Here is a 24578-nt window from a genome sequence, read left to right as displayed (position 1 = left end):
CCAAGGGGGTGCCCCACACCTGGAAGATCTGTCGCACTACACGGGAATTGAGCGACCACTCGTGAGGTTGCATAATCCTGCTCAACCTGTCGGCCAGACTGTTGTTTACGCCTGCCAGATATGTGGCTTGGAGCACCATGCCGTGACGGCGAGCCCAGAGCCACATGCTGATGGCTTCCTGACACAGGGGGCGAGATCCGGTGCCCCCCTGCTTGTTGACGTAGTACATGGCAACCTGGTTGTCTGTCTGAATTTGGATAATTTGGTGGGACAGCCGATCTCTGAAAGCCTTCAGAGCGTTCCAGATCGCTCGCAACTCCAGAAGATTGATCTGCAGATCGCGTTCCTGGAGGGACCAGCTTCCTTGGGTGTGAAGCCCATCGACATGAGCTCCCCACCCCAGGAGAGACGCATCCGTGGTCAGCACTTTTTGTGGCTGAGGAATTTGGAAAGGACGTCCCAGAGTCAAATTGGACCAAATCGTCCACCAATACAGGGATTCGAGAAAACTCGTGGACAGGTGGATTACGTCTTCTAGATCCCCAGCAGCCTGGAACCACTGGGAAGCTAGGGTCCATTGAGCAGATCTCATGTGAAGGCGGGCCATGGGAGTCACATGGACTGTGGAGGCCATGTGGCCTAGCAATCTCAACATCTGCCGAGCTGTGATCTGCTGGGACGCTCGCACCCGCGAGACGAGGGACAACAAGTTGTTGGCTCTCGTCTCTGGGAGATAGGCGCGAGCCGTCCGAGAATCCAGCAGAGCTCCTATGAATTCGAGTCTCTGCACTGGGAGAAGATGGGACTTTGGATAATTTATCACAAACCCCAGTAGCTCCAGGAGGCGAACAGTCATCTGCATGGACTGCAGGGCTCCTGCCTCGGACGTGTTCTTCACCAGCCAATCGTCGAGATATGGGAACACGTGCACCCCCAGCCTGCGAAGTGCCGCTGCTACTACAGCCAAGCACTTTGTGAACACCCTGGGCGCAGAGGCGAGCCCAAAGGGTAGCACACAGTACTGGAAGTGACGTGTGCCCAGCTGAAATCGCAGATACTGTCTGTGAGCTGGCAGTATCGGGATGTGTGTGTAGGCATCCTTCAAGTCCAGAGAGCATAGCCAATCGTTTTCCTGAATCATGGGAAGGAGGGTGCCCAGGGAAAGCATCCTGAACTTTTCTTTGACCAGATATTTGTTCAGGGCCCTTAGGTCTAGGATGGGACGCATCCCCCCTGTTTTCTTTTCCACAAGGAAGTACCTGGAATAGAATCCCAGCCCTTCTTGCCCGGATGGCACGGGCTCGACCGCATTGGCGCTGAGAAGGGCGGAGAGTTCCTCTGCAAGTACCTGCTTGTGCTGGAAGCTGTAAGACTGAGCTCCCGGTGGACAATTTGGAGGTTTTGAGGCCAAATTGAGGGTGTATCCTTGCCGGACTATTTGGAGAACCCACTGATCGGAGGTTATGAGAGGCCACCTTTGGTGAAAAGCTTTCAACCTCCCTCCGACTGGCAGGTCGCCCGGCACTGACACTTGGATGTCGGCTATGCTCTGCTGGAGCCAGTCAAAAGCTCGTCCCTTGCTTTTGCTGGGGAGCCAAGGGGCCTTGCTGAGGCGCACGCTGCTGATGAGAGCGAGCGCGCTGGGGCTTAGCCTGGGCCGCAGGCTGTCGAGAAGGAGGATTGTACCTACGCTTGCCAGAAGAGTAGGGAACAGTCTTCCTTCCCCCCAAAAATCTTCTACCTGTAGAGGTAGAGGCTGAAGGCTGCCGGCGGGAGAACTTGTCGAATGTGGTGTCCCGCTGGTGGAGCTGCTCTACCACCTGTTCGACTTTCTCTCCAAAAATGTTATCCGCACGGCAAGGCGAGTCCGCAATCCGCTGCTGGATTCTATTCTCCAGGTCGGAGGCACGCAGCCATGAGAGCCTGCACATCACCACACCTTGAGCAGCGGCCCTGGACGCAACATCAAAGGTGTCATACACCCCTCTGGCCAGGAATTTTCTGCACGCCTTCAGCTGCCTGTCCACCTCCTGAAATGGCTTGGCTTGCTCAGGGGGGAGCGCATCAACCAAGCCCGCCAACTGCCGCACATTGTTCCGCATGTGTATGCTCGTGTAGAGCTGGTAAGACTGAATTTTGGCCACGAGCATAGAAGAATGGTAGGCCTTCCTCCCAAAGGAGTCTAAGGTTCTAGAGTCCTTGCCCAGGGGCGCCGAAGCATGCTCCCTAGAACTCTTAGCCTTCTTTAGGGCCAGATCCACAACTCCAGAATCATGAGGCAACTGAGTGCGCATCAGATCTGGGTCCCCATGGATCCGGTACTGGGACTCGATCTTCTTGGGGATGTGGGGATTAGTTAAAGGCTTGGTCCAGTTCGCAAGCAATGTCTTTTTTAGGACATGGTGCAAGGGAACAGTGGACGCTTCCTTAGGTGGAGAAGGATAGTCCAGGAGCTCAAACATTTCAGCCCTGGGCTCGTCCTCCACAACCACCGGGAAGGGGATAGCCGTAGACATCTCCCGGACAAAGGAAGCAAAAGACAGACTCTCAGGAGGGGAAAGCTGTCTTTCAGGAGAGGGAGTGGGATCGGAAGGAAGACCCTCAGACTCCTCGTCAGAGAAATATCTGGGGTCTTCTTCCTCTTCCCACGAGGTCTCACCCTCGGTGTCAGACACAAGTTCACGGACCTGTGTCTGCAACCGTGCCCGACTCGACTCCGTGGAGCCACGTCCACGATGAGGGCGCCGAGAGGTAGACTCCCTCGCCCGCATCGGCGAAGCTCCCTCCGCCGACGTAGTCGGGGAGCCTTCCTGGGAGGCGACGGCAGCCGACGCCGGAGACCTCACCTCGGGCGATGGGCCAGCTGGCGCCACACTCGACGGTACCGGTGGCGCAAGCACCGCCGGTACCGGAGGGGTAGGGCGCAACAGCTCTCCCAGAATCTCTGGGAGAACGGCCCGGAGGCTCTCGTTCAGAGCGGCTGCAGAGAAAGGCATGGAGGTCGATGCAGGCGTCGACGTCAGAACCTGTTCCGGGCGTGGAGGCTGTTCCGGGCTGTCCAGAGTGGAGCGCATCGACACCTCCTGAACAGAGGGTGAGCGGTCCTCTCGGCGCCGATGCCTGCTGGGTGCTGACTCCTTCGGCGACCCAGAGCTCTCGGTACCGACATGGGAAGGGGACCGGTGACGATGCTTCTTCGACTTCTTGGGACGAAGCATGTCACCGGAGCTTCCAGGCACCGACGAGGAGGACGTAGAATCCAGCCGTCGCTTCCTCGGGGCCGAGACCGAAGGAGGTCGGTCTCGGGGGGGCTGTACCGCAGGAGCCCTCAGGGTAGGGGGAGACCCACCCGAAGGCTCACCGCCACCAGCAGCGGAATGGACAGCCCTCACCTGCACTCCAGACGAAGCACCACTGTCCGACGACATCAGCAGACGAGGTCCCGGTACCACCAACGTCGATGCAGCTGTCCGATGTCTCAGCGCCGATGCAGAGGGCCGATGCCTCGATGCACTCGATGCACTGGCCGCCGAGGATGAAGGTCTGGACGCTGAAGACGTCGATGCACTCGATACCCCCGGTGCCGATGCCGACGAAGAGCCCGAGAACAAAATGTTCCACTGGGCTAACCTCGCTACCTGAGTCCGCCTTTGCAAAAGGGAACACAGACTACAGGCCTGAGGGCGGTGCCCAGCCCCCAGACACTGAAGACACGACGCGTGCCTGTCAGTGAGCGAGATTACCCGGGCGCACTGGGTGCACTTCTTGAAGCCGCTGGAAGGCTTCGATGTCATGGGCGGAAAAATCACGCCGGCGAAATCGAAAGACGAAATGGCGAAATTTGGCACCAGCAAAATAGGAAATTTCGACCGGGGCCTAAGTAAGGCCTACCCCGACGACGAAAGAAAACTTAACGGGGCGAAAAAACTCGAAGGAAAAACCCAAAAGAGGTTAATCCAAACAATTTTAGGAGTTTCTCACAGAAACGAGTCGAAAACGACGCGCGAGGTCGACTTTTCGGGGCACGCACGGTAAAACACAACCGTACCGAGCGCGGAGAAAAGAAGACTGGCCGGCACAAGCCGGTTTCGGGCGGGAAGACGGCCGCGCATGCGCGGTGCGCATCGGCGCGCGAGGACTAGCAAAGGCCTTTGCTAGTGAAGATTCCGATTGGAGGGGCTGCCGTGGACGTCACCCATCAGTGAGAACAAGCAGCCTGCTTGTCCTTGGAGAATACATAATAACTAATACACATATAGGTCACTGAACTGATCCCTAGGGGGGGGGGGGGGGGGGGAGGGTACAAATTTCAAAACAAAGTTCTCTATGAAAATTATAAAGTAGTAAAGAAACAAAAATTTCAACAGCACAGAAATGCTGAAACAAACCTCCCCAACCCAACAAAGAAAAAAGAAGAGAGCATTGAAACAATTGTCACATTCACATGTTGTGCTAAACCATAGAATTGCAAAGGTACCAGTAACAGAAAAGAAATTGGGTCAGTATGGTCAGCCTATGATTCCAATGTCAAATTTGTGACTGTTTCGTTTTTCCACTGACAGACACCTAAGCACTGGGAACTAAGTTAACACCATTTGTGTAACAAACCACTCAGCTGCTGTTACCCTAATCTTTTTAACATGTAGGCTGCTTTAAATTTGCACATTCAACTAATCACCACAATACTTTCATATAGTTACAAGGATGTAAATGCTGGCGAAATTCAGGAAGCTTATCACATGTTCTGTATCAACTGTACCACCTTTTAGTTTGCTGCATGCATATGCATGAAGCTAAACATTTGCACCATGATGCGAAAATGTGCCTACATGAGTCTATGGACTTGCAATGACTGGCCACCCACATTCTCTAGCAGCAGAAGTGAACTACCTAGATTTTGAACTTGTACATAAAAGTACTTGAACCACCTCCGATATGATTCTGGAACACTGAAGAAAGCCACAAGACGAACAACAGCACCTGCAAACTTTTGCTCTACACATTTGTAAGTCCTGAATATACAAGTCCAAAATCTGAAGAGCTGCAGCCTGGGGAATGTTGGAATAAAGGGATTGAATGTCCAGTGTTACCATCATATAATCTCTGGCTGGACTCAAATATGATGTAACACTGGACATTCAATCCCTTTATTCCAACATTCCCCAGGCTGCAGCTCTTCAGATTTTGGACTTGTATATTCAGGACTTACAAATTTCTTATGAGAAGAAGCAATTTTTGAACATTATTGCAGAACAGGTGCTTTGTTGCAATTATTTTTCTATGGAAGATACTTTTTGTTTGCAGATGAAAGGAGTAGCCATGGGGGCCACGGTGGCTCCTACCGTGGCTTGTTTATACATGGCTCAGTTTGAAAAATGTTGTGTGTATACATCCAATTTTTACCATAAGGTTATATTATGGCGTCGCAATATTGACGACATTTTATTAGTATGATCTGGGAATCAACAGGAATTGAATGTGTTTGTTGAAGAGCTTAACAGCAGTGATCCTAATATTAAATTCACTTCTACCATTAGTCATTATGCAGCTGATTTTTTGGACATTCATATTGAACTTCATCAAGATAAGTTTATTACCACAATATTAAAAAAACCCACGGATAGAAACACCATCCTTCACTATTCTAGTCATCATCCAATACCATTAAAGGATGGGATTCCAGTGGGCCAGTTCCTCAGAGTCAAGCGCCTTTGTACAGACAAACAATCGTTTAATTTTTATGCCAACCGGATGGTGAATAAATTTAAACAAAGAGGCTATCCCAACAAAGTAATTAAGCATGCTCGCAAGAGAGCAGCCAATGTTAATAGAGATTGGCTGATTAATCCACGGTGGGTAGCCCATAAATCTCATAGTAAATTACAGTGTGTTTTACCCTTTTCCCCCCATAGATGTAGCTATATCTAAAAGTATACAGAAACATTGGTCAATTTTACAGTTACATCCACAGTTGAGAAACAGACCTCAGATTGCCTACAAAAGAAGTAAAAATATGGGTGAAGTGTTATCTATATTTAGAGGTTTTGGAAATGTATCAGAGGAGCCGGGACATAGCCATTGCCATAATTGTAGATATTGCAGTTATGCCATGACAGTGAACAGTGTTATAAATCCAGCTACGAGTAAATTATTTCATCTGCGATTTAAAACTGATTGTAACACGTCTCAAGTTGTGTATGCGATTTGTTGCCCTTGTCATACTCGCAGAAAAATTAAACTCCGTATAGGTGAGCACTTGAGTAATATTCGGATTCATAAAGTAGAAGCTCCGTTGGTGAATCATTAGAGCACTTACAAACACACAGAAGCAGATTTACTATATGTAGTTTTGACACAAGTACAGCTTAGATGGGGAGGGGATATTACTTCCATACTGACACAGAAGGAACAGAGGTTCATATATACCTGGAACACAGTACACCCATATGGGCTTAACAAAGAGATTGAGTGGTTGGCCCTTTAAGTTAGTAGCAGTAGAAGGTGACCTTGTAGGGCGGACCAGGTGTTGAGGGAATATAAACACAGGGTGGGTTCCTGGGTAGTAGCAGCAGGGAGGAGCGTGCAGAGTAATCTCTCCCAGTAAGCCAAGAATTGTAATTTGTAATTTATAGTTTAAATTTTAAAGAAATACTTGCAACTTTAAGTAAGTTAAGAATTTAAAAGTATTCATTAGTATGTCTGTAGTTTTATTCAACAGATTGTACATACATCCCCTTGAAAAAGCTTGAAAATGTGAAACGTGGCTCCAGGTTGGGGATAGAGACAGAGAGACGGTTGTTTTAATCACATCAAACACCAATCAGGGGTGCTCTGGAGTAGAGAGCTGCACGGCTTCCGTCCCCGCGGGAATCCCGCGGGATTCCCGCGGGGACGGGGGCAGTTCCTGCGGGGATCCCGCGGGGATGGAAGCAGTTCTGCGGGGTTCCCGCGGGGACAGAGGCAGTTCGGGATGGAACCAGTTCTGTGGGCTTCCCGTGGAAGTGTAAGCTGCACCTGCACCAGCCTCTCATATACCGAATACCAATTTATTTGAGTGCTGTCTCCTCCTTCTCCTCCTCTTCTTCCTTGCTTTAACAGCATAAATGTGAAAAGTCTTCCATTAAGGAGGTAGTAGAGTCACAAATGATGACGGAATTCAAAAAGGCGTGGGATGAACACAGAGGATCTCTAATTAGAAAATGGAAGTTATATAAAAGCTAACCTTAAATGGCTGCATGTGTGTGGCTATGTCAACTGACACTTAGATGGCGACTCTGGCTGTGATGAACTAGAGCTGATACCTGGCAGACTTGTATGGTCTGAGTCTCATACATGGCAATCTGGTGTAGGATGGGCTGGAAAGGGCTTAGACAGCAACTTCAGTGGCTGGAACATGAGGACAGTGCTGGACAGACTTTTATGGTCTGTGTCCCACAAATGAGAACATGAATAGGCTGGAGTGGGCTTCGATGGCAACTCCAGCAGTTGGAACATAAGGATGGGGCCAGATAGACTCCTGTGGTCTTTGTTCCAGAAACACGAAAGAAAGACCATAATCAAGTATATAATATCACACTCGTTGATTTAATGATGAATTGATCATGAGTGTGACTATTGGGCAGAGTGGATGGACCGTTCAGGTCTATTTGCTGTCACTTACTATGTTACTATTAATCCTCTTTGCTCCAAGGCTGGTACACAGACCTCAGCTCTGACACAGGCACGAGAATCAGATGTCACCTGACCTACTGGCGCGTGCATGTGGCGGCCTCTCAGCACACACTGCCAGTGAATCAGAGACAAATCTTACATGTGCGCACCAGAGTGTTCCAAGTTCCAACTTCCATTCCTTCCTTGCCTACAGTGCTGTGGCTCAAATCCAGAAAGAGACTGAGGGAGCTGACTGGAACTTTCTTTTATGTACTATTAAATTCTTACGGGGATGGGTTAAATTCTTACGGGGATGGGTGGGGATGGGTTAAATTCTTGCGGGGATGGGTGGGGATGGGTAAGATTCCAGTGGGGATGGGTGGGGACGGGTAAGATTCCAGCAGGGACAGGCGGGGATGGGTTGGATTTCTGTCCCCGTGCAACTCTCTACTCTGGAGGCACTGCAGACCAAGCACTGGCCCACAAACAGCTAAGATAAGTGTTTATAGTATTACATCTTTTGTTCTCTTGGCAGGGAGTGTTTATTGTTTAACCCTGTGAGAACTGGAAGGTAGGGAGGGCTTGTTCTATGATGTGAGACGGCTGCAGTTCTGAACCAGAGACAGTTGGTTTAAAGGACACTACAGCACTACTGAGCACTGCAAATTAAAAATATAAAAAAAAGTTTTGTAGCTGAGTTATATATCATTTAAGCTGGTGGAATTGTTGGAAATTATCGATTTACCCACACCATGTTGATTTGATTGAAACCCATATATTTTTTTACTGAGGATAAATGTCATGTCAGGAAATACTAGGGAGGTAAAATTCCTTGATGAAATAAATGACTGCTTCTTGGTGCAACTGGTCCCGGAACCGACAAGAGAAGGAGCTGTTTTAGATCAAGTTTTTACTGGAATGCAGGATTTTAGTGCAGAAAAACTCCACTACAAAAAAATGTTATACAATCTTCAAAATGCTTTAAGAAAGGCTTTTAAATATATTGGTCAAAGTAGATTCTGATTAGGAATCATAAGATATTAGCAACTCCCCTTCCAGGGTGCTATGCTGGGATGGACCCCCTGCTCTGGACCAGTTCATGAAAAACCTTCCTCTCACTGTTTGTTCTATAATTAAAGAGTAAAAGGCCCAAGGACTCACACCATATGTTCAGCTTGAGCTCTTTGTCCAGGCATCCAGGTCGCCGACAAAACAGCACTCTGCCGTGATCATGTCTGGAAGGGATTAGTCTCAGGATAATGTTTATGTAGTAAGGCGGGCTATAAGTTTGCTCTGAAATGTCAGTACTGTTGTAAGACCAATATGGAACATTAGAGGATTTCCGTACAGAACAGATCACTGTCACCATCTTTTCTTCTTCAAATATATTAGGAGAGTTTATTGATGCCCAACATGGATTCTCTGTAAAACAAATAGGAGACAGATTCAGGTGACTCAGATGATTGGGCAGGCTAAAGTGGGATATGGCGTGATGGTCCAAGTTTAAATCCTTGGGGAGGTAACACCTGTGTCAGCAGTAAAGAGACAGTGGAGCAATTTTGAACATAGCCCCCTATAATGTAATTTCCTGTTTCAGAGGGGCGGGGCCAGCAAGCCAACTGCAACATGCACAGGGCTATGGTCCTGTGCCTTTTATTCTGATTGTTTGCAGCCACTGAATTGGGAGGGAGAGCGAGTGTATGAGCAGGTGGGTGGCAGGGGAAGATCACAGTTTCTATTTCCTGTTGCCGCCGCATACTCAGGAAGGCAGTGGTCTGGCAGGTAAGCAAGTGGCATCAGGGAGGGGAAGATAATGCTTGGGTCTGGGGAGGCTTAGCTGTAACTGTTTATAGCTACATTTTGGAGCGCCAGTGCAGACATGCTAGCATTCAATAAAAGCATCTGGGGGCACAGATGCCATTATAGAATTAGTGTTCAAATTGTGACACCCAGTTCTAGAATTGCCCCCTATGTGTGTACTTGAAGCAATGGAGGGTTAGGTGAGTTGCCCAAGATCAGAAGAAGCAGCAGTGAGATTTGAACCAGGCTGCTTTGATTCTCAGCCCGTTGCTCTAACCAGTACCCACTACTTCCCGACACCACTGTGCTACAATTTTTCAATCTTTTAAAACAAATGTGCAAGGTGAAAAGCTGAGTACTTATCCAGTCTCGTGGGAATTCTTCCACTTTATTCCTCTTTATTCCACACTGCCTTCCCCTGAAACCGCCCGACTCTGCAGGTTTCAATTGCTTGCTTCAGGGACGAGGGTTAAGGCATGAAAAACAAAAGAACTCCTTCCTCTAGCTCAAATTAAAACCAGACTCGTTTTAATTTGAGCTAGAGGAAGGAGTTCTTTTGTTTTTCATGCCTTAACCCTCGTCCCTGAAGCAAGCAATTGAAACCTGCAGAGTCGGGCGGTTTCAGGAGAAGGCAGTGTGGAATAAAGAGGAATAAAGTGGAAGAATTCCCACGAGACTGGATAAGTACTCAGCTTTTCACCTTGCACATTTGTTTTAAAAGATTGAAAGTTTAAAGTATTTAGTCCATTACTTTGCACATTTGGTTTAAAAAGATTGAAAAATTGTAGCACAGTGGTGTCGGGAAGCAATAATATAGAAAAAAAGAAAAAAAGTCTTCCGAACTCACTGCAGGGATACCCGATGAAAGAAACGCTATACCATTTCAGAGCAGTATGCTTGACTGCATGAGAAGTGGCAAAATCATCTGAGGGTTCCCTTGCTACTCATGGGTGTGCATTGTATTACAAATATTGGATGAGTGGACTAGTGCATTGGTGACAGCTGAGACTTTAATAATCGGTGGCTAAGGTCCTGACAATCAAATATCAGCAGTAAAATCAAAGTGCTTCAAAACACTGTGGAAACTAAGAAGGATAAGAGACTATTTCCTCAGACAATCATTCCAAACACTGGTCCAATCAACAATATTATCACAACTAGACTACTGCAACGCAGCATACATAGGGTGCAAGGAAAATACACTGAAATCACTGCAAAGTGCAAAATAGAGCAGCAAGACTGATTTTCAAGAAATTGAAATACAAAAGGGCAACCCCACTGCTTGAAACACTACCATTGGCTACCCATCAAGGCAAGACTACGTTTCAAGGCGTGCACACTAATCTTCAAGATACTATTTGGAATGGCACCCGAATATATGCTTGACTTAATTGAACTATCCACAAGGAATGCAAATCCAGAAAATAGAAACTACCCACTCTTATGTCTTCCTAACTGCAAAAACCACTATCTACAAAAACCATCTACACAGCAGGCTTCAGCTACCTGGGTTCCAAATGGTGGAACTCGATACAAAAAACCATAGGAAACATCATAAATCTCCTCCTCCAATTCAGAAAAGAAATGAAAACCTACTTCTTGAAAAAATTCTACAACTAAACATGTGGAGGGGCATTTTCGAAAGAAACGTTTAAATCGGAATTTGGATGTTTTACAAAGACGTCCAGATTCTGAGGTGGGGAGAAGGTCATTTTCGAAAAAGATGGACGTCCAACTTTTGTGTTCGAAAATACCATGGATGTCCTTGGATTTGGACATGTTTGATTTTCGGCCATTTTCAAAACAAAGACGTTCAACTCTAAAACATCCAAAGTCATGCCATTTGGACATGGGAGGAGCCAGCATTTTTAGTAGACTGGTCCCCCTGACATGTCAGGACAGCAATCGGGCACCCTAGGGGGCACTGCATTGAACTTCATAAAATGCTCTCAGGTACACAGCTCCCTTACCTTGTGTGCTGAGCCCCCCCAAATTCCCCTCCCCTAAACCCACTACCCCCAACTGTACACCACTACCATAGCCCTTACCTATATGTGGGTACCTTGGGTTTCTGATGGGTTTTGGAGGGCTCACAGTTTCCTGCACAATTGTAACAGGTAGGGGGGGATGGGCCTGGGTCCACCTATCTGAAGTCCACTAAACTACTCCAGGGACCTGCATGCTGCTGTCATGGACCTGAATATGACATCTGAGGCTGGCATAGAGGCTGGCAAGTAATGTTCTTCACCACACTATTGGGGGGTGAGAGGGGGTTAGTGACCACTGGGGGAGTAAGGGGAGGTCATCCCTGATTCCCTCCAGTGGTCATCTGGTCATTTGGGGCACCTTTTTGTGCCTTGTTATAAAAACAGGTCTGGCTCAAAACGTCCATGTTTTAGTGCTGGATGTTTTTGCTTTGTTCCATTATGGCTCAAAGACGTCCAAGTCTTAGGAACGCCCAAGTCCCGCCTTGAACACACCTCTGATACGCCCCCTTGAGAAAAACGTCCAAAATGCGGTTTCAATTATACCGATTTCGACGTTTCTGTGAGGTGGACTTCCAAGTGCCGATTTATGTCACTTTTTGGACTTCCATCTCTTTTGAAAATGAGCCTGAAAGTGACCACCACTTTCCACTCCAAATTGACTTCTAAATCCATATGAAAAATCACCAGACCTCCACAACTAAATACAAAAGCCGCCTTCATTTCAATTTAACTCTCCAAAAACTCCTTGAATAGCAACATGAACTTTAAATGCCCTCTCCACATTGGACAACCCTATAGTAACTTCACCAAAATGTAAATTGCAATGTAATGAAATGTAAATTGTAAGCCACTTTGAACTGAAACTTATTTTTGGATGACAGTGGGATACAAGAATGCATAAATAAATAAATAAGTAAAAGTAAATAAAGTTGGTGGTTAGAGACCAGGAGCTAGAGATTTTTTTTTTTTTTTTTTGGGGGGGGGAGCGGTGGAAGAGAGGTTTAAGGTGTGTATGTGTTTGTGTATGTATATGTGTGTGTATGGGGGGGGGGGGGGGGTGCTGCTCTGAGAGGAGCTCCCTGTATCTATGGCCTAACAGAGTGAAAACAGTTTGGAGATAACAGACCAGCGAGGGTCTGGAGAAGTTCATTCATTTAGTATTTAAAAGAAGTTTCCAGTAAAATAAAGTCTGCAGGATAGTGGGGAAGGAAGCAGAGGCGTAGCCAGGTTTTGATCTCAGGGGGAGCAGACTTTTATAAAATAGGCGCCGGTTGGTGTCAGCTAGACAGCAGTGTCTGTGTTGTTGCTCAAGGACTGTGGCGGGCACTGATTAATACAGGCTGTCTCTGTTGCGTCCTGCCTACAAGGAAACAGTAAGTTACATCAGGAGGCAGGACGTAGAAGAGGTCCCTGTACTGGCCAGAGCAGGCAAACTGTCTTCTTAACTACAAAGTAAAAATATTCAAATCCTGACCATCACCTCAGGAATAGCACACACATTCCTTCCACTGCTAGACACCTTGTTTAAATCAGATGGGCTTTTGTTTGTGTGGTGACTCTACAGGATGTGGAGATCACTAGTCTTCAGGATTTTTATTTTGGTTGACAAGGACCACCAAAGGCGGCCCTTGCCCCAGAGTGGCTGAGCCCACTTTCAAATAGGGCTAGACACTTTTGCCATTCAGGTTTTCAGGCTATCCACAATGAATCTGCATGAAAAAGATTTGCATGTAATGGAGGCAGTATATGCAAATCAATTTCATGCATATTTAATATGGATATCCTGAAAACCTGACTGGCAAAGGGGTACTCCAGGACCAACTTGGGAAATGCTGCCCTAGAACACAAAACTTACCACCCCATAACAGCCCTAACCCACCTATGAAAAGACAATGCAATATATATTAGATTGGGTTCTCAAGCACCAATATACCTACTATTAGGAAACTGGAACAAGCTGCACTGTTACACATTCCTACACAGACACTACATGCTAGCAGAATTCTTCACCTCATTCGCACATGCAGAACATGAACAGACCCTCATCTATATTTATTTATTTATTGCATTTGTATCTCACATTTTCCCACCTTTTTGCGGGTTCAGTGTGGCTTACAATATGATATAAATGATGGAAATACAATTTGTTACAACTTGGTTATGGATTATATAACATGAGTAGCCATACTGGGTCAGACCAAAGGTCCATCTAGCCCAGTATCCAGCTTCCAACAGTGGCCAACCCAGGTCACAAGCACAAGCAGAAATCCAAACTGTGACAACATTCCATCCTACCAATCTAATACAGAATAGGGAGCCACAAAAAAAAAACCCCAACAACAACAAAAATTGAAATAGAGACCACCTCCTCTCTGCCCAAGAAAACCAGACTCTATAAACAGTGGAATACTGGTAAAAAAAACCAAAACAAAACAGAAAAGCATTTTCTCCTGTATTTCACAAAATAAACATAGAAAAATATACATTTTACAAAGCAGGTACATCTCAGTCCTTACAAAGTATTAAATAAAAATAATGTTTTTTCTACCTTTGTTGTTTGGGAATTTGGCTGGTTCCAGTCTTTTTTTCTATGTTCCATGAGTCAGTCTTACAAATTCTTTTCCAGGCTGGCCTTTCCATTTCTTCTCTCTCCTCTTGTCTTCTTCCTTTCCTTCTCTACATCTGTTTGGCACTGATCTGTGTTACCATCTTTCCCCTTTTCCAAAATTACCTCTTTGTCCCCATTCTCATCCCTTTTTCATGTCCCTATCGCCTCCTCCCCTTTCCAATAGTGCCCTCTCTGTGTCCCTATCTCCTCCTCCCCTTTCCAATAGTGCCCTCTCTGTCCCTATCTCCTCCCCCCTTTCCAGTAGTGCCCCTTTATGTCCATATCCAATCTCAGTTTTCCCTTCCCAGTGAAGCCGTCATCGCCATACTCTCAAAACAAAGCAAGCAAACCTAAGAGCTGCTGCATCCATGTTGTCACTTTTTATTGTTGGTAGCATTTGTATTTAATCTCACTTATATTTTCAAACATGCCAATTTGTGCAGTATAAGGATGTACACAGAAAAAGTATAATAACGGAACGGAATATAGGTAGAGTAGTAATTTGTTGTAAATTGTAATAAGTGTGTCATTTGGAGGGGCTAGTTATAGAGGCACTCTAGCACGTGTTATATTCGTGCAGAGATTTTTTTCTCCTGGTAAAGGCCACTAAAATAGAATATGTAAGCCACACTGAGCCTGCAAATAGGTGGGAAAATGTGGTATACAATTGTTATAAATAAATAAATAAATAAATAAATAAATAAATAAATAAATAAATAAAAGAAAGCCAATGGACTGCATTAAGGGCTTATAGCCCATTTAGTTATGTTTAAACAAAAGAGATCTGCATTAAAAAATATTTATTTTTATTTTGACCTATAAAACCACTTGTCCCTGAAACATGCCTAAAAACAGAATAATCCATTTGTGTATCTAAAATGTAAATTTCTACAAATGAGATGACGTTAAAATGTGATTCCATGTGCCCCAATGAAAGGAGTTTAATTCTACTTCCATTTTTCAACATATTCTATCATCTTTATAACACCAGCTTCCCAAGGCACAGTACAACAACAGTTAAGATAAACTCAGGGGTGTGCTGGAGCCGGCTCGCACCGGCTCGCAAGAGCCGCTTGTTAAATTTTGACAGCTCTTGCGAGCCGGTTGTTGTTCGGGGCGAGCCGGCTCCATTGCACGAGGTAAGCATGGCAGGAGGGTGCCATGCTTACCTCCCCTCCCATCCATGTCTAGCGATGTCCTTCGCCCCCACCCTCCCCTGCTGCTCCCATCTGTCACTTTCAATTACCTTCCTCGAAGCGCCGCCTTATTTAAAGCCCTGCTGCCCATCTCCAGCTGCCTTCCCTGCCTGCTTCTGAGGCATTCGCGCCCTTAGTCCTGCCTTCTGAAGTCATTCTGATGTCATTTCCTTTTTCCGCGGCGGGACTAAGGGCGCGAACGCCTCAGAAGCAGGCAGGGAAGGCAGCTGGAGACGGGCAGCAGGGCCTTAAATAATGCAGGGCTTCGAGGGATGTAATTGAAACTGACAATGGGAGTGGCAGGGGAGGGTGGGGGCGAAGGACATCGCTAGACATGGATGGGAGCGTGAGGGGAGGGAGAAGAATTGCTGGGCATGGATGGGCAGAGGGAGGCAGGGAAGAGAATTGCTGGGCATGGATGGGCAGAGGGGGGCAGGGGAGAGAACTGCTGGGCATGGATGGGCAGAGGGAGGCAGGGGAGAGAACTGCTGGGCATGGATGGGCAGAGGCGGGCAGGGGAGAGAATTGCTGGACATGGATGGGGAGAGGGAGGCAGGGGAGAGAATTGAGTTTCAGGACATGGATGGAGGGGAGGGAAGGGAGAGAGAGAGAAGAAATGCTAGACATGGAGAGAAGATAGAGGAAGGAGATTAGATGAGGGAAAAGGAAGTGAGGAGAGAAACTGCACATGGATGGAGAAAATAGGCAGAAGCTGGATCCACTGTACAGTCAAGTCTGCGGAGGACCAGAAATGAAGAAGAAAGGAGGAAAGAAAAGAAATAAATGGAAAGAAACCCCTGGAAACGGAGTCAAGGGAACAGATAGGGAGCAGCAGAATCAGATACCGGGCCAGCATGATCAAAGTCACCAGACAACAAAGGTAGAAAAAAATAATTTTATTTTCATTACAGTGTTTGGAATATGTCCACTTTGAGAATCAGGTGCTGAACGTTAAAAGTTTATATTTATTTTCTTATTTATTTATGGCATTTTATCCCATATTAAACATGAATTAGATTGGAACCTGGGATCATTTAATTTTTTTTTCCTGGAGAGAGTAATTCATTGCCCCCCCCCCCCCCCCGGCTATAGCCAGCTCTGCAATTTTGGGGGGGGGGGGCGCAGAGGTGGATGGGGGGGCGCAGTGGTGGATGGGGGCGCCGAGGTGGACCGGGGAGAGAGCCTGTTGTTAAAAATTTACCAGCACACCACTGGATAAACTCATCAAGAAACAGGATATCCTCACTTAAATCTTGGTCATATATATTCTATAGAAGAACAGTGAAGATAAATGAGCACACACTACAGAGTTTATAATTGCTTTTTCTACTAGCTGCAATAATTTTTGAAGCCGTTTTATTTCTTTTCTCTTCCAGCTTTTAATGCACTGCCTATTAACAGAAACAGCTTTAGCCTTGTTACAGATCAACAATAAAGAACGACAAAGTGGATGCAGCAGTTCATAAGTTTACTTGTTTTTGTTTGGGGTGATGGCTACGCGGGGGAGGGGAAACACATTAACCAAGTTGGCTTCCTTGCTGGACTAGAAAGGCTCACTTCCACTGGTCTATTAAACCTCCTTGGGCAGCTCTCCCTCCGGAGTCTTGCATCTTTCTTCCTGTTTCTTCTGCTGCCTGCTGTCTCCCGTCGTCATTTTTACTGCCCTGAAGAGTTCTCTCTCAGCACCGGCAATTCAGTCAGCCTTCTGCCAGCATCGGGGCTTCTCCTCAGGCGCATCCCGGACTCCCGAGTCCAGCCTACTTTAACGCAACTTCCTCTTTTCCGCAGAGGTAGGAGTGAGACGCGCCTGAAGAGAAAGCCCCGACGCTGGCAGTAGGCTGACTGTGAAATCGCAGGTGCTGAGGGAGAACTCTTCAGGGCAGTAAAAATGACGACGGGAGACAGCAGGCAGCAGAAGAAACAGGGAGAAAAATGCAACACCAGGTGGCAGGCAAAGTTACTGGCACTTGGCGCATAGGTGCCATTTTTTCAAAAATCTGTTTGGGGGAGTGACCGCTCCCCCTGCGCCTCACCTAGCTACGCTTCTGGAAGGAAGCAAGGAAAAGAAGCTGAGATCCCTGCCAGCCAATGTAACAGAATACTGGTTCTACTGCAGCCATGAGAAGGGGGAGAAGCATGCACATTGTGGGTGGCCTGGGAGAGGAGAGGGGAGGGGAGGGGAATGTAGAAGAAGAGGGTGAGGTGCATGTACATCAGGGCCTTGGAGCACCTAGCTAAATCCCTGAGGCTGGAGCAGCTGCTCCACTATGCCCTGTGCTGTGGATATCTTTAAAATCTGACCGTGGGGTCACTCAGACAGGTGTGGGAGCTCCTCATTCAGAGTGTGGTGACCAGATGGCTCCATGTCACAAAACATAGAGTTATCCGGACCTGATTTTGCCCATTACATATATGATTCTGATTTCTTTGATAAAAGCAGAAATTAAGAATCAACTAATGTGTTGGGTGTTAAATCAGAACTGGCTCAACATGTCCTTAGGATATGGAGCCATTTTTAGTCCCTTTAATTTCTGCACCTCTTTACTTACCAGTGACTGTGAGTTTCACAAATGATCCGCTGTAATAGTAGTCATTATTAGTCCAAAACCTGAAATAGTACCAGCCACTATCTTCCATCCGGAGATTAGTTATCTGCAAGGTGCAGTCTCTGTTCTTATCCTCATGATACCAGGTTCGTGCTTTATAGAAAGAATGTATCTGTTGTGCATCTGAGTGATACACAATGATATTATTGTATTTGTACCACATTGTTTTGCTAACTTGTTGTCTGTTTGGATAACGGTATGAACAAGGTATTGATATGTTCGAATCCTCCTGAGCAGTCAGATCATCGTTATTGTACCACACTCCCCATTCCTGACCAAGGGCACCTGTAACAGTAAACACAAAGAACATAAAAACTGTGTTTCCTTCTTTTATTGCTATAAGTAGCCACAGGTTTACCTTTCATGAGAAGTAGGGAAGCCAACAAGAAGGGGAACAAGCCCATTCCAGGGAAAGCTGATGATCTGAAAGCAGAAGAGGAGCCTGTTAGGTTAATATAGAGAAAATCATAATGTGAGCCCAGCACAGGTCCATCAGTCCAATCTACTTCCAATAGCTTAACAGTTCTCTCTATGTAGTAATCTAAGGGAAAGCAAAAAAAAAAAAAACCCCAAAACAAAACAACAACAACAAAACCCTATTGCATTCTCAGGCAGACATGTGGAGGGAAATTTTTTATAAAGGGGCACAACACATACATACCCATCCACTTTTCTCCAGCCTACCCCATGACATACACCAACCCATCTACCTTGCTCCAGCCCCCCCATCCAATGTCCTGCAGCCCGCCACTCCTCTCCCATAGCATACCCCCACACATCCACCTTTCTCCAGCCCCCCCCCCCCCCCCATGGCATATCCTACTCTATTCACCTTTCATCAGCCAGCCTTCCTATGGAATATCCCACCCCCAGTGCACACACACATTATCTCATTCACCTTTCTCCAGCTGACTTCCAAGACACATACCACCCTGTCCATATTTCCTAAATCACTGTCCCTCTCCCTGATGGAACTTCCGGTGGAGGAGTTACACAGCTGCACACTGGGCAGTTTTTTTCCTCCTCTGCCATCCTGGGCCCAACTGTTCCTTTGGGACGTACAGATCTCTGTACAGCTACACAGCTTAAATGAACAGCAGGGGACCAATGTAGCAGAGAAAGATGAAGTGGCTTTATGTACAGCTAAGCACCTCCTTCTTGAAAACAGTAGGGAGGGGAGAGGCAGGAAGGGAAGCCGGGCCGACCTGTGTCATGCCGCGCTGCACTGCAACCGCAGAAGAATTCTATGCAGTCTGTGGAGGGAGAAATTATGCACAAATTCTACATTGCGCAGGGTAGGAGATGTATTATCTACTATAATAAAACTCACCCTCAACGTTCTGAAGACAACGTTCTGAAGTCATTCAATCACTCCCTGAAGGGTTCGTGGATTCATAGTGGTGAAACCAGCCAGCCTATGCCCCGCCCTCGCGTCAAACGTCGATGGAAGAAAACATTCACGTTGCCAGGCAATGGTAATCACGTAGGAGGCATGAAGGACCAATCAGAAAATACCACACACAATGTGAACCGTTACCAGGCAACGCAATGCGACATTAGGCGGACCAATCACAGGAAAGTACAAGGCAAGAAGGGAAGAGCATTCAACAGCAGAACGCCACATTATTGTGCAGCACAGAGAACAGAGGAGCAACGCTAGAACGATAGCACAATATTCCTACTGTGGGCATTGAAGAGCGGATCAGAACAGAGAATAGAGGACCACCGCTACCTGTGGGTATGTGCGAAATACTTGCGTTCCATTCACGTGGACTAGGTGGAGCCGAAAAACAAAAGCATGCCCCTCACCATCAGGGACATTGCCGCCCACAAAAAGCTGCCGCTAACAGAAACCGGTTGCCCAGCTGGAATGATTAGCCATGAGCCAGCCAGTAGCAAACAGCGACCGACACGGGGAGGAGTATGTTTCCCTACTCCTCCCCTGCCTCGGAATCACTGGAGACTGGCTGCAAACCTGCAAAACCAACCCCACACCGACGCACCCCCCCCCCCCCAATTCCCACACCGACGCACCCCCCTTCAAGCGTTTCCCTCCAGCGGACTGCAAAGGACAAAATGTTCCGGTTCATCCCCCAACGCCCCAACAACGTGCTCCTCTCCCTTCTCACCTGGGGAAATCGTCAAAAAAATCCAGGATGCCCACAAACCTTCCAGAAGACGTTCCGGTTCACTCCCCCCCCCCCCCCCCCAACGCCCCAACAACGTGCTCCTCTCCATAGGCGCCCCGTATAAGAGGCTTGGGGAGGCTAAGCCTCCCCAGCCCAATCGTGGACTTCCCTTGGCTGCTCTTTAAAAGAGATGGCGCCTAAGCGTCAAAATGCTGCAGTGACCGGCGCCGTCTGCCTCCTCCCCCCTCCCGCGCGAGTCTTGCACCTCCACACACCCCCTCCCGCTCTCACTCACCCATCCATTCGCCTGGCGTGGTCACTCCATCTCCGGTTGGCCTGAGGCGTTCTCCCTCTGATGCCGGCGATGCACATAGCCAGCCTGATTCTGCTGCCTGCGTCGGAGCCTCTCTTTCTCAGACGCGTCCCGCCTCCTCGAATTCAACTTCCTGTTGTACGCAGAGGCGGGATGCGTCTGAGCGAGAGAGGCTCTGACGCAGGCAGAATCAGGCTGGCTATGTGCATTCCCCCATCGGAGGAGAACGCCTCAGCCTCAGGCTTTAATAACAAGGGGCGGATGGGGGGGGAGCAAAAGCCACGGATGGCAGGGGAGATAAGAGTCGCTGCAAGCTCAGAGCTGGAGGACTGTAGAAGCGAGATCGAGGGACATGCTGTGCTGCCATGGAGAAAGGTGGAAAGGGAGATTAACTGGGCATGTGGGCAAGGAGGAAAGTGGAAATGGGAGATCAGAGTGAGATTCTGGATACAGAGGAAGGTGGGAGGAAAGATTGGGAAAAAGGAAGAAGGAAATGGAGATTGTGGGACATGCTGGGCATGGAGAAATGTGAGAAAGGAAATGGGGGTAGAAAAAGGGTGATTAGGGTGACATGCTGGGCACAGAGGAGTGAAGGTGGGAGGAAAGATCAGGGGGTGGTGCTGGAGAGGAGGGAAGGTGGAAAGAGAAATCAGGGAGATGCTGGCTTTGCTGGTTAGGAAGGAAGGTGGAAGAGAAAACCAGGAAGAGATGCTGGGCAAGAAGGAAGGGGGAAGAGAAAACCAGGAAAAGATGCTGGGCAAGAAGGAAGGGAAGAAAGGAGAGATGCTTGGCATCAATGGAAAGGAAAGAGGAGAGAGGGGAGATGTTAGAAATGGGTGGGGAAAGAGATGCAGAGCTAGATAGAAGCAGTAAAAAGAGGGAGCTGGAAGACTGGAGGATGAGAAAGAGGGATAAAGTTTGAGAGGCAAAAAATGTATTGGGGGAAGATGAGCATGAACAAAAAAAAATCAATGTCTGAGTGGAAGAAATTGAGAAAATATAACATGGCAAATGAACAGGAGGCCCTGGACAGTGATCTAAGGGATACAGAGAGAGAATGAGACTACTATGCTTAGAAAAATACCAGGCATAAAGGTAGAAAAATAATTTTATTTTCCATTTATTGATTGAAATTTGTCAGATTTGGGAATTAAAATCTGCTATCTGTATATTTTGCACTGTACATAAGGAAGGTTGTTGGACATGGGTGGATGGAGGGAAGAGGAGGATTGCTGGACATGGATGGAGGGGAGGGAAGAGTGAGGAAGGAGATGAGATGAGGGAAAAGGAAGAGAGAAAAACTGCACATGGAGGAAGAAAATAGGCAGAAGTTGGATCCACTGGACAGTCAAGTCTGCGCAGGACCCAGCTTTTACTTACGGATGTAGGGCAAGAAATGAAGAAGAAAGGCGGAAAGTGAAGAAATAAATGGAAAGGAAGCCCTGGAAATGGAGTTAAGAGGACAGATAGCAGCAGAATTGGATACTGGGCCAGCATGATCAGAAAAACAAAGTCACCAGACAACAAAGGTAGAAAAGATAATTTTATTTTCATTATAGTGTTTGGAATATGTCCACTTTCAGAATTAGGTGCTCAACATTAAAAGTTTGTATTTATTTACTTATTTATGGCATTTTATCCCACATTAAACATGAATTAGGGTGTTTTGTGGCTCTACACGTATCATGATATTATGATCCTTGTTTCATATTGTTGACGGTCTGCATTTTCCATATGGGTGGTATATTGGTGTATTAGGTTCTGCCCAGTGTAATATTTATGGTACAGTAAGGTTCTGAGTGTGTTTTTGCACAAAGTTGTGAATAGTGTTTTGCAGTTGAGCGATTGTGGTTAGTATATGCTTTGAGCAACCACTTTATTCTTTGACATATGATACATAGCTAATATCTAAATTTAATAAAAGGTATTAATTGTGACTTATTTTTTTTTTTTTTTTTTCTGTGTGTTATCAGACAATTATGGATTTAAGCTCCACCCCTGGCCCCACCCCTAACGCCGCCCCCTTTAGCCTCCCCAAACAGTTTGGCCACCGACCGCCTATGCTCCTCTCCATTCCACCCCGGGGAAATCGTCAAAAAAATCCAGGATGCCCTCAAACCTTCCAGAAGACGTTCCGGTTCACACCACCCCCCCCAAAAGCCCCAACAATGTGCTCCTCTCCCTTCCACCTCGGGAAAATCATTTCACTAATCCAGGATGCCAAAAAACCTTCCAGAAGCAAAGCACTTCTCTCTTCCTGCCTTACCCGACACAAAATAACATGCTCCTCTTCCTTCAAAAAATATAAAACAACAAAGCTCTTCAGCAAAACAAAGAAAAAAAAACTTATCCAACAATCAGGAAAGGATAACCCCAAGACACACATTTACATTTCTGAAAAAAAGCCTCCACAAACCCCCCCCCCCCCCCCCCGATAAACAAAAGCACACCACGTCCCTCAAACCCCCACCCAAAAAAAAAATCTGAACAAACACTTATATCCCTTAATATCAAACAGGAAAAACAAAAAAATAATAACCTAAACCATATGCTAGTGCCCGTTTCATTTGTTACGGAAACGGGCCTTTTTTACTAGTATATACATATACATGCACACACAGAGCAGCTTTTAAACTAGAAATGGGGGGAAGGCCAACAGTCACTCAAAAGCGCATGGTTCGGGATAAGGTATCTTGCAAAGATACCTCACAAACAGGGAAGATAGGGTTTTTGGATAGTGAGGTTGCGCAACAGACCGTGGTAGGCCAGGTGCCCTTAAATACAACTAAAGATCAGACAAAAGATGGCAAATCAGTAGTGTCCAGTACTAAGCATCATGCAAATAGGAACAACAAACATACTTTGAAATGTCTATATGTAAATGCTAGGAGCCTAAGAAATAAGATGGGAGAGTTGGAATATATTGCACTAAATCAAAAATTGGATATAATAGACATTACTGAGACCTGGTGGAAGGAGGATAACCAGTGGGACACTGTCATACCGGGGTACAAAGTATATCGTAGTGATAGGGTGGACCGGACTGGTGGAGGGGTAGCATTGTATATTAACAAGAGCCTTGACTCAGATTACAAATTCAGCAGGACACAAATCACACCCTTGAATCATTGTGGGTTGAAATTCCATGTATAAAAGGGAAAAGGACGGTGATAGGAGTGTACGACCGTCCGCCTCGCCAGGATGAGCAGGTAGACGCAGAAATGATAAAAGAAATCAGAGACACAAACAAAATGGGCAATGTGATAATAATGGGCGACTTCAATTATCCAAATATAGACTGGGTAAATGTCTATACATCGGGACACGCTAGAGAGGTACAATTCCTTGATGAAATCAAGGACAGCTTTATGGAGCAGCTGGTGCAGGAGCCGATGAGAGAAGGAAAAATTCTAGACTTGGTCCTTAGTTGATATCAACCTTGAAGTAACTATACACAGGAAGTCAAGTACGTTAGCGTTTAACTTTAAAAAAGGAGACTATGATAAAATGAGAAGAACAGTGGAAAAAAAACTTAGGGGGACAACTGAGAGGGTAAAAACTGTAGAACAGGCATGGACGCTGTTCAAAAATACCATCCTGGAGGCCCAGGCCAAACATATTCCACAAATTAGAAAAGAAAGACGGAACTCCAAAAGACAGCTGGCCTGGTTGAAAAGTGAGGTGAAGGAAGCTATTAGAGCTAAAAGAAGTGCCTTCAGAAAATGGAAGAAGGAACCATCTGAAAATAACAAGAAGCAGCATAAACAGTGTCAAAGCAAATTCAAGGCGCAGATAAAGAAGGCCAAGAGGGATTACGAAAAAAAGATAGCATTAGAGGCAAAAAAGCATAGTAAAATTTTTTTTCAATATATTAAAGCAGGAAGCCGGCAAAAGAATCAGTTGGGCCGCTGGATGACCGAGGGGTAAAAGGGGCGATCAAGGAAGACAAAGACGTAGCGGAAAGATTGAATGAATTCTTTGCTTCGGTCTTCACTGAGGAAGATTTGGGTGAGATACCGGTGTCGGAAACGATATTTCAAGCGGACGAGTCGGAGAAACTTACTGACTTCATGGTAAACCTGAAGGACGTAATGGGGCAGTTCAGCAAACTGAAGAGTAGCAAATCTCCAGGACCGGATGGTATTCATCCTAGAGTACTGATAGAACTGAAAAATGAGCTTGTGGAGCTACTGCTAGTGATATGCAATTTATCCTTAAAATCGAGCGTGGTACCGGTAGATTGGAGGACGGCCAACATAACGCCCATTTTTTAAAAAGGTTCCAGGGA

The 24578-nt window shown here is 46.5% G+C and overlaps 1 protein-coding gene across 8 annotated transcripts in view; it reads right to left on the bottom strand.

Annotated features, from left to right (window-relative positions):
- LOC115476569 (sialoadhesin-like) overlaps positions 1 to 24578 on the bottom strand; it is a 176066-nt gene that overhangs the window by 104259 nt on the left and 47229 nt on the right. For 7 of the 8 annotated variants that reach the window (XM_030213002.1, XM_030213003.1, XM_030213004.1 and 4 more), the window contains exons 2-4: positions 18207 to 18271; positions 17792 to 18133; positions 8812 to 9072 (exon numbers count right to left, since the gene is read on the bottom strand). In XM_030213002.1, the coding sequence (XP_030068862.1) occupies positions 8812 to 9072; positions 17792 to 18133; positions 18207 to 18271 (668 nt within the window). The remainder of the gene's footprint in view (positions 1 to 8811; positions 9073 to 17791; positions 18134 to 18206; positions 18272 to 24578) is intronic. The other variant, XM_030213005.1, reaches the window with a different exon arrangement.

Source organism: Microcaecilia unicolor, chromosome 8, assembly GCF_901765095.1.
Source record: "Microcaecilia unicolor chromosome 8, aMicUni1.1, whole genome shotgun sequence".
In the NCBI taxonomy this organism is placed as follows: domain Eukaryota; kingdom Metazoa; phylum Chordata; class Amphibia; order Gymnophiona; family Siphonopidae; genus Microcaecilia; species Microcaecilia unicolor.
Note: the sequence above shows the minus strand (reverse complement) of the source record. Positions and strands in the feature narration are given on the sequence as shown.